This window comes from Haliotis rubra, unplaced genomic scaffold (genome assembly GCF_003918875.1).
Source record: "Haliotis rubra isolate DU_JTF1 unplaced genomic scaffold, ASM391887v1 Scf1363, whole genome shotgun sequence".
In the NCBI taxonomy this organism is placed as follows: domain Eukaryota; kingdom Metazoa; phylum Mollusca; class Gastropoda; order Lepetellida; family Haliotidae; genus Haliotis; species Haliotis rubra.
This window is the reverse complement of record NW_025765296.1, coordinates 104,525-120,686: the sequence shown is the minus strand read 5'-3', so window position 1 is coordinate 120,686 and position 16,162 is coordinate 104,525. Positions and strand designations below refer to the sequence as shown.

The window sequence follows — 16,162 nt, the reverse complement described above, 5'->3', positions numbered from 1 at the left end:
ATCTGAGACAGTAGACCCTTGCTAGTGAGTTTCACAACAGTGGTAAAGCTCTGAGACAGTAGACCCTTGCTAGTGAGTTTCACAAAGTGCTGAAACGTCTAAGACCCCATCATTTTAGACGTTTCTTCCAAATCAAATCAAAACATACAGAGCATCCTCACAAACCCTTAAATGAAAACAATGTTATTCTTCTGAAGTGGCCTGTTCATAATCACTGGCTGAATTTGAAGTCAAAAGGTTTAGTACTATAAATATTCAAACTTTGAGGTTATCTCCATTTTCAAAGCACACCACATATCACCTGTGACCCCTATATCAACTTGAGGCCTGATTGATGATATAAGGGTCTCTGACTAATATGGTGTTTGATATGAAATCTGCCATAAAATACCCTTTTTATCACACATGCAAGATGCCTCATATCACACTGATAGGTGTATGATAAAAAGACCCAACAGAATCCTTGACAGGAGAAGATTAGTTATTAGGTATAATTAAGTTATCGAGTTTACTTTTAGTTTAAGTAAGTTAACCACTTGTCTTTCTCCATATAGCATAAACATACACTTTGTCATTACATACCATCTATTAGAGAATTTATTGTTATTCATCTATCATATTTATGTCCTTTATGAATTTACTTGAAAAACAGTGCATAGTCCTGAATTGATCATTTAGATCATTATTATAACAAAATTGGAATATTATGAACAAAATTATTCAGGTTCTGATAAGATCATTTATATCACATCATAATGTTTTCATGTCATGAACAGTAACAGTTATTCAGTCACTGTCCGTTTCTAGTCATTAGAAAACAAGTTCCTCATCGTTCTTAGAGTCTCCAGGCAAGTTCTCGCTCTGTTTTCCATCTGAAGTCTATGTTCTTTAAACAGCAAAGTACATGTATTAACATGCACTTGGTGCAGGTTCATATTATTATTAGATTGCATTTTACACTTTCAGGTTGTACCAGTGCATGTTTTAAATCCAGCCCTGCATATGGATTTGTATTTTGTTAAGCAGGGTTAGAGATTCATTTTTATTTAAACTAGTCTGCTGAAATAAACTTCACTACAGAGTTTCCATCGACGCTATGGTAAAAGTTGTAGTCCACAAGGAAATGTTTAGTCTTGTCTGATTTTTACTTTTGTCCTTATAGCAGATTCAATCTCAAACCCCGTCATAGGGGTGTGCCACTGCAGCCAACATGTCAGAAGCCTGGTTCGGATTCACCAAAGATGGCATTTTCTTGTCAAATCAAAGATCCATGTTTAAGTACACACAATGGTTCATTGTGTGAAGGTCTTTTCTTGTGTCCCTAGTCATGATATTGCTTGAATATTGGTAAATTATAGATGCAATCAGACTCTCAGTCTGAAGTCCGAGTTAATTGCAAAGAATGCCTGTCCTCAGAGATCAGCAAAAAAACAGTCAATAATGACATTGAACTCTTGGGATATTGTGGCAATAATTGTTTGGTTGACATGACATGTTTTAGGCAAAGGAGACAATGGTAATTCAAGGTGCAAGATCAAGTGATGTGTAGCATCTGTCAAATGTGATGTTTCATGTTGAGATGCCTGGCAATAAGATTATTAATGTGTAGCTGTTTGTTTCCTGTAACCCTCTCTTGCCACTTCTATGTGACATTCTTGTTTCTTTTCAAATAATAGCAAGGCAGGGCTCCAGATAAGGGCCGTATCGACGTATGTACGGATAAAAAATATGCACGATACGGTAGGAAATAATTTTGAAAACGTAGCAGATACGCACCACAGCAATGGTGTACAAATCATTTACAGACGTATTTATATGAAAAAGTATTGTTTTATTGTTTATTGACCTGTTTACACAAGAGTAGCAATGTTGTGGTGCATATACCAAACGAAACACAAGAATACTGATTACTAATTTCCATTCAGTACTCTAAATGTACTCTTAGGTTTTTCAGTGCTCCTATATTGAAAAAATAAGGAGTACGTTCTCCTGATGTTGAAAAATTATCTGGAGCCCTGGCAAGGTATAAGTGAACACTGAAGGACAGGAATGAATCCAGTATATTGATTTCGGCCTCTGATCCCAGGAAATAATATGTGGCTGTCCTTTTGTTTTTGCATCATGATGTTTTTCAAACAGTGGTATTGGTCATCAAATTAATTTGTCTGATTGTCCTGTTAACATCACTAATTTTAGTGCGCTTTGATCAGAAAAAAATTCATTCAAACCAAGACAAATTTAACATTCAAGTAGGGACTAGTTTTTCAGTGCATTTCATCCTTTCTTTTATTAAAAATTAAATTTAAGATAATATGGAAGAAGGCAGCACATTTTTTTATTTTGATAGTAGTGTGACAACTGAACAGTAACTTCAATCAATTTTACAAATATGTTATATTTTAATAGGCATATTCAGTTGCTGACAGGATTCTGAAAATTGATGTTATTCTTTAACATGTTTACTTTATTCTGTAAGAATTTTCCTGATAATTATGACATAAGGATTATATGTGACATATTTACCTTAATCTGGTTAAATCCCATTTGTCATCTGTGATGCCATGAGCAACTTGAGAACTTTAGCGCCAATATCTTGTCTATCTCACTGCTTTAAAGATTAAGTCCTTTCCAGGCTCATGTTGTTGAAGTCATCAGTTTCCAACCATTCAGCAATGTCTTGCTGCTTTATCCACTCACAAACGCAAATCACACAAATAGTTCCAGCTCATCCCACCGGGTGGGTAGACTAACAGCACAAGTTATAAGATGCTGATATTGCGCATTAAGCTTTTATACAACGAGGAGCGTGATCGGATTGCCTGTTCTGGCTGGGCACAGCTATCTATCTATTCACACTCCCCGCATCCGATTGATTCTTCATGTTCGCTGTTGGAGATATTTGACAACCCCTCATTACTGCTTGTCTGATTATAGTGTTGCTGAATCCTGATGTGTACGTTTGATGATACCCGTTGTACTCAAAATGCACTTAAATATTTTTCAGGAAATTTAATTATCAAAATGGAATTTATAGTCATTGAAAAATATCCGTTTTCAAATTTAAAGTTCTTCCCACATGACACTAATGAGTGGTACCTTCTTTGCAAGGACAGTGGTTGATTTAATTCCTGTCTCCTAAATGTTCTTTTCAAATTTGACAATGATACAGAAGATTATACTGTAAATAGGTATTCTATAATGTCCTAATAACATCATTCCCAGTCTTTGTATTATTCCCAAGAAAAGCTTTTCAAGACTTAGTCCATACTTTATTTTCACCTGCTTTATGGATCTGCCAACTGTAAGTTTTATTGAAGAAATTCTGAATAAGCTCTCGGTTTTTATCTCGCCGATAAGCTGATAGCATGTGGCACAAAAACATATTGTAAAACAAGGTACCACTTTTAAATATTTTGTATCAATGTATAAATGGAAAGAAGCTCTGTGTGTTTATATTGTGATTATTTAAACTAGGTCTTGTGATCCAATAACACATTATGCAGACTTTCAATACACTGACAACTACCTGTCAAAACTATCACATCACTGCATGAGTGAAGGGAGGTTATCTACGTGCAAGACGTTATTGGTCTACTAGAGATATGAGATATCACTCTCCAAAATCTAAACAGTGTTCTTGCTGGATTCTCTGGGTTTTCACTGCTTAAAGCTGTGTTGCAGGCTCTTCCACAGTAAAACTACAAAATTAATTTGGAACTGTTTCTTTTTTGTTGTTGTTGCTTATTTCCTCCACTAACTGGCAGGAATATTCCTGTGAAAAATCGGTAAAGCAAGTAAAATGGTTGTAAGTTTGGGAGGAGCTATGAGTGGGGTAACCTTTTGGTTGTGGCAGTCGCCTGGGTTTAATTCCACACGGGCACACCTAGTGAAGCCCATTTTTTGTGTCCCTTGCCGTCTTATTAATGTAATATTGCTAGAAGCAGCATTAAAAATACTCACTAACAATGTGGGAACCCATTCCATTTATGTCCAGCAGTGATGTTGCTGGAATATTGCTGAAGGCGGAGTAAAACCTCATTCACTCAGTTTCTGTAAATCTGGACGTGCAGTTTTTTGTGCAGTGCCTGTCATAATATTTAGAGCTTGAGTTGATGACATGGTACAGAAACAGTAAAGTCTATATAGTAATTAGAGGTTGGATAACTTCATGTGCTGCCTTCCTAAAATATAGACATAGGAAGATATTGAAACAGGAAGACTCTGTGTTGATGATAATAGGTTATCATCTAGTCGATAACAAACTTGAAATTGTTACATAAACTTTCAGTTTTTATGTGGATTGCCTCAGGAAATGCCTGTTATTTTGTCAGAACCAGTTTAGGGATGAGTGAGTGAGTGGGTTGTGTTTTTGCAATGAGGGCAAATTGTGAAATTAATAATGAGCAACAAAACGCTCTGTAATCAAGAAATCTCTGCTGCAAGCTCTATTGTATTCCTACAGTATCATAAGCATATTATTTAGATCACTGTCAACAGGGTCAGGATACCTTCTACTTTTTGTGAACACCTCCCCATAGTAACGTGTGTATCCTGCTCCACTTGCAGCACCCATTATAAACATATGCAAAGGGAAGTCAGTTGTCTTTGTGGTTTGATGATTCATATCATGAAATAATTACAACTTTTCTGGAGCCAGATGTGACATTTATCATGCAGTTTGATTGATGTCTTGTAATGCATCTCCCCCTAATCAAAACCTTCAGCAAGTTTTACATGGCCACTGACTGATTAAAAATTGCGAGACCATATTGTATGAGTGAACATAGGGAGTTGCATCACAACAAGTTTTAGCAGCGAGGAATTTTTATGGGGTCATTTTAATCAATGCAAAAGGAACAAATTTGGTGTTTTTATAATACTTTTAATGCAATAGGAACAAATTTGGTGTTACATACTGTAAAACTTCTAAATTGAAGTAGCCAATAGACAAGGTGATATTCATGGAAGATTCATGTCTTCAGTGGCAGTAGGTTATCTTAGTGTTGAAAGTGTTGTCATGGCAAACACCCTGGGTATAAGCTGTCATACCAATTTCTGGTGTTCCCCATTGTGATATTGCTGGAATCTTGCTGTGAGCAGCATAAAGCCATACTTGCACCCATTCTCGCTTTCACACTTACTCACACTCTCACACTCTCACTCTCTCACTCACCTCCTCACATCTAATTACTGTAGTCAAGCTCATTTATTCACTGACGTTTGAATACAGTTCACTGAGGAGGTTTCAGTGTAATTTTAGGTGCTTCAGTGCGTGTTCCTTGGTTCACCCAAAATATAATTTGAAGTCTCACAATACTCTTGCTTGTATTGTTGGACCCACTCACTCACTCACTCACTTACTCACTCAACCGCTTCCCTAGTGTAGTGGTTAGAGCGTCCACCCAGAGAACGGAAGGTCACGGGTGCAATCCCCGGCCGCATCATACCAAAAGGCTTTAAAATATGGTACTCGTTGGTCTTTGCCTAGACCTGGCATTAATGGGTACAACAAGGACTGGTCGGCTCGTAGTCAGTATAATGTGTCTGAGTGGGGTATTCATGCTTAACTGTGGCATGGTATTTCGGTGAGCTAACACTATAAAACCAGCTTCAGTCTGGGATAGTACAAGCAGCCACACATACACACACATGCTGTGATGCAGATCGTCATATGAGGAAATATTCTTAAGTACGATGTTAAAGCCCATTTCATCTCACCTCACTCACTATTTCACTCACTCACATTTATGTATTAATATAGATGAAACATTGCTGACTGCACTGTTCTATAACATGAACTAGCTTATTCATTCAAAATAGCAAAATAAATCCTGTTTCTTGCAAGCCTTTGAAAGTCAGGTGGATGTACTCTACTTCATGATATTTTCTTTCTTTCAATTACCGTATATGACTGTAGATAAGCCAATTATTTACGTCTGTAGAAGGGGTCGACTTATCTACAAGTTACAGTTTCGTCAAACATTTTTTCTGTTGGTAAGAAAACGACAGCTCAGATTTTAACATCCTTTATTCACTGACAAACTTTGAAAGTCACAATGGCAAGAATTTGATCACTACACAGTGACAACAGGTGGTTGGCATCAAAACACATTTTGGAACGTTCTGAAGTTGGACTTTGGTGCAAATTCAATTTCTTAATCAAACGAGCTCAGTGAGAAGATACACGTGTTTCAGATGACTTTAATTAAGCCATATTTATGCCCTTAAAATCTATATCTGTGACTCCAAGCATCTCACATATCACTACAGATTGTTGCATATTGCCATAAATTTTAGGGCTACATCATTCTGTGTCTGATACCAAGCTGTCAACGTCTGTAGGACGCCCTCTAGCAGGGTTTTAATTTTGATTTATCGCAGAGACGCCCATTTTCCTTCAGGTGAGCTGATGATGCATCATGTAGTTTCTTGTTATTTCGTTGTATGGATGCAGTCATATATGATCCTTGAGAGAGGATTTTATGAAGGAATACCATGTCTTAACAAGCAGATTTGATGTGAAATTGTGTTTTCTTATCACTAAAGGTAGATATGTACCACCCCCCCTGCCTCATAATAAATAAGAGGTGGGTTTATCTGTATGTCGAGAAAGCTCTCTTTTTCAATGTGATAACATGGGCCAGATGGAAAGAGCATGCACTATTCCCTCTGTTTACCCTACTTAACCTGGACAAATGTGAAAAAATATGGGTAGTGTCCCTCTGTGCACCCATTAAAATAATGTTGATATGTCCTACTCAACATGGCAAAATCCAGATATCTGATGCCATCTATATACATATACTAGTTCATAGTGAATGAATGAGTTTGCTTTTACGTGGGTTTTAGCAATTTTCCAACAATATCATGACGGGGGACATCAGAAATGGGCTTCACATATTGTACCCATGTGGGGAATTGAACCCGGGTCTTCGGCATGACGAGCCAACGCTTTAACCACTAGGCTACCCCACCGCCCCCTTAAGTTCATAAGTACTACAATTCACTCATGTATTCAAATTGTGTCCATTCATGAATTCAGTTTGTTATTTACAATCACTAATGATCACTTTTTTAAAAAGGTGCGTATTTTCTTGAATTTGGGTGTTATTGTTATTTTGGGTGTGCGATTGTTCTTGTGTTAAGATGCATCTGGCAGAATCTGATGGTCAGACTCGCTGACTCTTTGATGCATGTCATCGTATCCCCATTACACAGATCATTGCTCATCACGTCAACAACATCCTAAACTAGATTTATTCTGTCTGATTTAGAAACATTGTGGAAATTTATTTACTTGTTTCGTACTAGTATTTTTACAGAAGATTTGCAATGCTGACAGCAAGTTTTGTTGATACGCTAAACTGTTGATTGCATTTTCATGCGAGCTACATGCGGAAACACTTTCTTGTTAATGATTTAATAAATACTGTCTGAAAAAGCAACTGCACTGACATGTTTACCTATTTATTTGTTTATTATCTTAGTGCTTGTTGAAATGTGATATGGTGTGATTCCGTGTTTTGTTGTGTTCTAGGTGTTTTATCTTATCTTATCTTTTGCCTTTGCACCTGGGCACCTCTGTTGATTCTGTATATAATGACACACATTTTTACTGGAATGAAACTTCTATCTGCAGCCATTATTGTAACACAGATAAAACTCTTCTGCTTCTTATTCTTGTTGTTTTTGGTGATACGTTTCAAAAATAGAAATACAGACCAGATTACTGCATTTGGCGTCACAAGGTATGTCATGTTTGAAACAACGTGACAAGTCACTTTCGACCAATGAGTCTGTAATGGGATGCTGTCTGCTGCAATGTATTGACAATTTTCCAATGACAACATTCATGACTCAGTTTTCGTCAAATTATGGCAATTAAGGTGTTTATTCTTTGACAATTATTATCGATTTAAGACACGAATAGCATTAGTCTTGTCAGTGTTGCTGTAAATAACAGTGAGTTGGTGTGATTTCCATTGGTTCCTACATAAATGGAATTTACTGATTACAGTGTTGAATGCTATCACCCTATTAACGAAATGGATCATAAATACTGAAACAAAGACAGGCTGTTCATGATTTTATTGAAAGTAGTGTTACTGAAAATAGTATAATGACACGACTATATGTTATACCTACTTGGTACATTAATACAGATTTGTTGAATGCTTTTGTTGTTGTGCCTGCAGCAATTTTTCACACAAGAAAGATGGTGTCTATTTTTATTATGCACAACCATTTCACATAGCTGTGTTCAGATTAGAAAATACAGACTATCATGTAAACGTTTGGACTTTGTACTGAGTACTGAAAAAGATTACCAGCTCATTTGTCTAACTTTTTGTGGAAGCCGCGGTGGCTGAGCGGTTTAGGTAGCTCACCCTGTGTGCTGGTGTCTGACTGAGAGTGTTGGTTGGAATAAACCCAACAATAGTACTAGAATTTGTACTTGATTAAGAATCCCAGTAACATATGTTACATTTGTCTAACTGGTGGTCAAGGATACATGTTGGAGTATGGTGACCACTGCACCATCTTCTAGGGATGTCACAATACATAAGTTTCATGAATCGATGCATATCACGATACCCATGTGACGATTCGATACGCATCACGATACCTATTTCTTCATCATTATTGCATAATGCTAGCAACAATTTGAACATTAATATTTCAAATTTTATAATTGTCCATGAAAAGATCGACATTTTTATTATCAGAGATTAAAAGTTCTAATTTCCCATCTTTGTGCATGAAAAGTAATCATTTATAACTCTCATAACATCAAAAACATGATACAGTTGCAAAATGTAAACGATACATAAACATATTTAAACCAATACTTTCAAACTAAATATCGATACAGTTTTGAATGTATCGATAATTATAACGACTTTGAAAAGTATCGTTGCATTGATGTATCGTGGCATCCCTACCATCTTCTACTGTCTGACTATCTTCTCACATCTTTAGTATAGCACGAATTAGGGATGAAACCATATACTGATTCTTCCCGCTGTCTGAGTTGATGTTCTGTCCACAATGCCACGAAGGTGTCCAAACCATTTGGACACTGCAATAACTCTGTCACTTAACTTCGTCTGATCTCTGTGATTTAACTGGAACAATTCTCACAGGCCACATAATTTGCTAAATGGTGTTTTGTGTCTCAAGGATTGGGACAAGATTATTCTTGCGATTTCACCATGCCCTTGTTGCACCAGAACATTGCATGATGGAGTCTGATTGGCTTCTTGAACAGTCTTGTCAACAGGCTTTCCCATAAAGCACCACAGCTTGGTACAGACAGATATATCCTGTTGACTTTCTGTTCAGTAGCTTAATCATCATAGGCTTGTTAAGAGGTGATCCATTCAATTTAATTACCTTCATTCTGTGTATTTAGGAACACTGAAAGAAGTTGAGATGAGTGGTGTGTGTGGTGAGACAAATTAGTGAAATAATGAGTAGCGGAATCAAATTATGAACTGAGACAAACACGGTTACCACTTTGGCAGAATCAATATGATAGTTTGAATAAAATTCTGCCAATGTCATAAAATTACGTATATTATAGATTTAAAAAAACAACAGAGGCAGTAATTTGGACAGGTTATTGACTTCTGGAGCAGTCACTGACTCACATGCAAGATTAACTGTAGTTAAGTGAAAGGAATCAGGTGTTCTTTCACTTCATTTGAGCAGTATACATAGACTAACAACTAATTGATAATCAGTTGATAATAAACTTGTGGTAGGAAGGTTTATAGATTTATAGCAGTGTGATGCAAAATGTCTTTTTTGTCAAGCCTTAGAGTCAGTCATGTTAATGGTAAAAATTACTTTTGAAAATTACTTGCTATAGACCCCAAGTTACCAAGTATTTTTCCAATTGCCTCTATTGACATCACTGAGAAACAATGCAATGAGTAGACAACTTTAAAAATGCTTGAGTCTTGGACCAAAACCAAATGCTTGGTGATGCTTATTGCTGAGAGCTGTCCACAACCAGGTATAGTAGAAATAAGCACATTTTGAACTGGTTTCTTACAGATCAGTTAGGAACTGACTTCTCATTACAAAGCCTTGTAGGAATGATTGTGGGTAGCATTTGTTAGAAAGGGGTTGAAGCAAGGATTGCACTTAGCATTTCACTGGGGTGTTGCATAAAGACAACTGCATAGCAGTTCATAGAGGGATGTTACAGCAAGGTACATGTGTATTCATGGCAGTCTGTCGAAGGGTGTTATAAAGACAGGTACCTTCTATACAACTTGCTGTGAGGTATCAATGATGCTGAGTGTATCAAGTTCAGTTCATCTCATTAAGTATTGAAGGGATCATTTCCCAAACTTTCAGAAAGAAAATGACCCGGCTGCCTCCTTACTTCAACATCTGGTGGTGCTTTTTTATCTGAAGATGAATTAGGCTTTTTTCAGGATTTTGTTCCATATTGATATCTGTATTCATAACATTGATCAGTGATTGACCTAAAACATTTAGTAATTTCCTCTGAGTTAATGAAACTGTCAAGGTTTTTCCCTTTCTAATAGAAGTAGATAGTGTAAATATTTCCACTATGAAACTAAAATTACGTGATTAATTAGATTTTTTTTAATTCAATGCCAATTGCATTCTTTATTCAATTAAAGATTTCTTTAGATGAAATCAATCATGCTTTGGTTGATGTTGCCCGTCACTGACATTCTAGAGCACAAGATCATAAGCTGAAAGTGAAAATTGGAAAGTTTCTGCTCAGAAAGTTTTAAGGATTTGCACAAATACAGATAATTTGTTAGCTCTAACAGTTGATGTAATTCATTACACCTCAGGGAACATCAGATGTTGGAAATTAGGCTAACTAGTGACTTTTTACACCCTGTTAATGTTTCATAGACCTTCCCTATCTGATTATCTCAGATTCTGGAAACACATCAAAGACTACTGAGCCACTATCTTCATATCAGATTACTGAAGATATTCACAGCTTCTGTCTGCTGATGATGTCAAGATTGTATTAAGAGATCTATCTAGTCTGTCTCACGTCCATGTATCTTTTCCCTTCTGCCAGCCCTTCTTAGTGATGCACGGATAGACTTTTCACAGGTTATAATGACTCATTTCCAATTTAAACTCTGCTTGTTTCTGTCAAAGGTTAAATACTAACACAAAAACACTATACTTTTAATAGAAAATAAATTTTAATGAAAATAAATATATTCTGAAATAAAACAATGCATCTTGCAATTCTTGTTCATGAGGACATCTCAACATAAATGTTCATGACTCACAATTTGCATGTGCATGTTCTTGCACAGCACAAAATTTGGATCTTGATACTAGCACATGTTTCTTCAATGGGAACAACACACAAGGGAAATATTACTTCATGGCATGTGCTACTGCAAAAACATAGTTTAAGATCCACTTCTACACTTAGTGCAGCTCCACATGGGTGCTATGTGTCAAGCCCACAACCTGGGGTCCCCTGCCATGATATTGCTGGAATATTGCTAATAGCGACATAATCACACTCACTCACTCACTCACTCACTCACTCACTCACTCACTCACTCACTCACTCACTCACTCACTCACTCACTCACTCACTCACTCACTCACTCACTCACTCACTCACTCACTCACTCACTCACTCACTCACTCACTCACTCACTCACTCACTCACTCACTCACTCACTCACTCACTCACTCACTCACTCACTCACTCACTCACTCACTCACTCACTCACTCACTCACTCACTCACTCACTCACTCACTCACTCAGTGCAGACACATGTCATATTCCAGCAGGATAATGCCTGCCCACTGCTTGCATGTGTTGTAACAGACCTTCTGCATAACATTGTTGTACAGTCATAGACCACTATTACTACAGCCCTCTCACCCACTGAACTTGTCTGGGATGAGATAGTGAAACACCTATGACAGGACCAGATCTAGCTGGAAGTTCTAGCGCAGTTGGGCCAATCTGTGGTTGATGAAATTTGTTTCATAAGAACATGATGATGATGATGATGATGGTAGATAATAGGATGCTAAAGGGTCTTTGAGCAAATGACCAGTTATTATCAGACAAATGACCAGTTACTATCATACAAATGACCAGTTATTATGCTGTTAATTTGAATAGCATAACATGCCTATAACATGTTTTAAAGAACAGATACATATAGCATGAGAATAGTCTACGCTTTAATGGAAAGATCCACTGTCCTCCTGGATACAACCTTTGCCCAGTACTTATGACACTCTCTCATCTGTCATGTACTGTTAATTCCACTGACAAGTAAAACATAATGAGATTGCTCTCTGTACATCCTGTTTGTTGTTTGAAGTTGCATGCATTCCTGAGTTTGTCCAGACCACAGCCACACAGCAGGATGATTGTATGTTGACCAAGTGGTCTTTGCTGACCCTGTTAACTGAGGGATGAAAGGTCACCTGATTCAATATTTTCATCAGCTTCTCTGAAGTAAAAAGTCAGACAGTTTTATGGTCATTTACATGAAAGTGAAATACTTTGAAACCTGAATTGAAAAGAAATTGAATTCCTGCTGATCTATCAAGGGTAGTAGTATCATGAAGTTTAAGCATTTGCCCTGAGTGTGGTGTCAACAGGAGGGTGTTTTGGTTTTGAAATATGCAAACATTTATATCACTAAATCAATATTTATGTATTGCTCCTCAAATTTGACAACTATAGAGAAATCTACTAAATGGGAGGACAAATCAAAATGCGACTTAAGGGATCATGTGATCAGACTTGCTGACTTGGTTTACATGTCATTGTATCCCAATTGTGCAGATGATACTCATGAATTTGATCACTGGATTGTCTGGTCCAGACTCAGTTATTTGCAGACCATCGACATGTGGCTGGAATATTGCTGGATGTGGCACCAGACAACAAACAAGCAAAAGATAAGGGACACATTGTAATATTGTATTACAAGTGATTATAATTCTTTATTTTTTTCAATTTTCAGTGGATGTACATTGTTCCATTTGTGATTCTGGTGATGGTGGCTTCATCCTCGGACCCAAACCAGGGGGGCGGAGGACGTTGAGAGGAGGACATAAGAGGACATCTGATATTCTTGACAGGGAAGAATATATTTGGTGACAATTCAGTGAAGGAATAATTCTATCCCAGAAAGAAGACTGGCTCATTTAAATGAATCTGACACTGGCTTCTGAGTATACTTCTCAAAACAAAATGAAGAACACCCACATGGGAAGACTATGTTGTGAAACCAATAAGCCATTTTGACTGTTGTCATTTGAAAAAAATAGGGTGTTCTTCAACTTCTTTTGAGCAGTAGGTGTAGAATATGAGGAGGGCAGATTGTGTAGGCATTTCAGGTTCATCCAGGGTCTGAAAGAAGAGGAAGATGTTTGTCAACTAACTCATCTCTGTCCTGTAAGGAGAGAAAGTGTTTCTTGTGTATGGCAGGTGTATGTACATATTGCATGAGAGAGTGCCTTTGTAATATACTTGTATGTGTACCGTCAGGTGGAAGGGATAAATGATGTGAAGTTTTGTTGAAGAAGATTAAAAAATTGTATTGTTAAAGAATTGGTTTTAAATGTCGTTCTCCGGATACATATGTTCAGTTAAGAAATATATCCTGACTTTTTAAAAAAATTCCATCATTGAATGTTTTGCTGCACTTTCCAGTCTCACTTCTATCAGATCTTTTTCTCCTGTACAATACCTCTGTGCATGAACATTTGAGGACACTCCATATAAGGGCATGAAAGGTGCTCTTTTTAAGCAGCTAAATATTCAGTAAGATTGACAAACCTTTTAGCGTGGGCTTTATTTGTGTATTTCAAATTTGAAACAATGACAAAAAAGTGTGTTAAGTTCTGAAAGCAAAGAATATTGTTGTGAATATTTTATAAATCTTGTCTTTTCTGAGCACCATCATTCACTTCAGCATGGCAATTCAGTAGTTCTTGTCTTGCTTTGACCTTCAGGGAAAGTGTTGTCAGGTCTTGATGTGGAGAGGTGTCATTTCGAAGTGAAACATTTTGGTTTCATGAGATAGCTGCAACTCTGTACATTTCTGAGATTCATGTTTGTCACCCCTATTGTATGTTGTGTACTTGTGTAGCCCAGTGGTGTACGTGTCTGGATGCTTCACAAAGTGTACAAGTTGGATGCCATGATAAAAATAGGGCAAAAATCTTTTGACATAGAATCATTTGTTCAATGAAAGTCATTGGATGCTTGCCATGATCCTAATGTTTAAGTTGAAAGATTTCGGGGGAGCCTAGATTCAAACACTTTAAGAGAAGAGCCATATGATCTCAGGACTGCCCTTACATGTTGGTGAAAATTTGAATTCGAGCGCAGTTGAAGCTAGATCATCAAGTTTTTTCTTGTATTATTCAAATGGTTGAAATTGAAAACTATTTATATGTTGTTTCATTGTCCATCATAACATTCTTCAGGTTTTTCTTTGTTTCTGATTTTTCATCAAAGGGGTTTGTTTCATGTCAAAGCCACAATGAATATTTTTGATTACTCAAAGTTTATTGTCAGTTTTCTTCAAACAAACTTCCAAAGGCTCTGGTGGGAATAAAATACTTGATACCTTTGTCAGCTACTGTAGGTATTTTTAGCCATGCAATGGCTTTCTCTCCACCACCCATTTTCAAAGGTAGAGAGTGATAGACATGTTCTGCGAACAATATAGCTATCTCCCCACCACTCATTCCCAATGGTAGACAGTTATAGTTATGTAGCTATGCTATTTACAGAACATGTCTCTCCCCACGGCCGAATTTGTTTATATATCAACAGCTTCTTCTTGAGTGAGACGTGCAGCTGAATGACCCGGCAAGATAAGAGCTGAGAACCAATCAAGACATTAAAAACATTGTCATCTGTAACTCATAAACGTCTCATTAGATTTCTTTTTTTTTGCTGTATATCAAATGAATATCAGCAGTAATTGGTGTTGGACTCAAATCCATCTGAACCCCATGCTTGAGTGCCCATCAGAGCCTTCCAAACTACATCATTATGTTTTACCTTTTCTTCTGTAAGAAACACATGTTCATGAACCAAGAAACCAAAATTACACTGACACGCCCACTAATGCTTTTCAGTAGCAGTTTTTTAACGTTTCTAAACACAAATTTACCCTTACTTGGTAACCAGAATGCCAGAGACTTAGGTACAACAACCCAGTATCTCTGTGGTGAGGAGGGAACTTGTAGCACATCTTTCCTGTTTATTTATGCGAATGTTTCTATTTATTCAAGAATGTACATCGTGTTTTGTCCGAATAAATGTCTTTCGTAAGCAGTGTGACTGTAGTTCTTCCTGCTGGAGTTAAAACTTGGAAGATACAGTGTCATTGGTTTGAGTTGTTAAAGTGGAATTGGGAATCCAGGGTTTCTTTTTTGTTGATGTGTATCTTGGTTGTCGAACATAGCACTGAACAATATTTTAGCTGTTCGACAGCAGCAGTAAATGTTCAAGTTTAGACTGGACAAGCCAGTGATTGACATGAAGAACATTCTAGTCAGGTTACATTGACACATATTGCAATCAACCAAGACTCACTCAGTGTCGGAACCAACAATGGACCAACTGTAAAGTGGCCTCTTCAAAGGTTTTCAACTTTACACAAATTGTTTAACAAATGTCCCATCCGACAATTTTTATCAGGTCTTTGATGGAGGCATGTAATGACCAAACAAACAAGTGATCAATATTGTGACCAAAGTTCCACACTGCCAAGATATGACACCAATCAACCAGTTCATTGGAGTCTTACCAACAACTATTGGAACAGTACATTCCTACCCTTTTGCTTACACCTGTTGACATATAGCTGATTTTCACTACTACGGGTTAGAACTGGTCTTCAACAACCCATGTGATCACTATTGTTGTAAGAGGCAAGCAAAGGGATCAGGTGGTCAGACTCACTGACTTGGTTGACACATGTCATCGTATCCCAACTGCAAGGATTGATGCTCTTGCTGTTGATCACTGGATCGTCTGGTCCAGTTTCGATTATTACAGACCATGGTCACGAAGCTGGAATATTGCCTAGTGCAACCCAACTTTAAACAACAACCAACCAAACAACTTTTTACACCCAGCTGAATTGGTTT

The 16,162-nt window shown here is 37.1% G+C and overlaps 1 protein-coding gene across 1 annotated transcript in view; it reads left to right on the top strand.

Annotated features, from left to right (window-relative positions):
- The window catches only part of LOC124268133 (ER membrane protein complex subunit 10-like), a 44,074-nt gene extending 28,730 nt beyond the window's left edge, over window positions 1-15,344 (top strand). The window contains 1 exon segment of the mRNA XM_046703149.1: window positions 13,015-15,344. Within this exon segment, the coding sequence (XP_046559105.1) occupies window positions 13,015-13,095 (81 nt within the window). The 3' untranslated portion in view covers window positions 13,096-15,344.
- The last annotated feature ends 818 nt before the right edge of the window (window positions 15,345-16,162 follow it).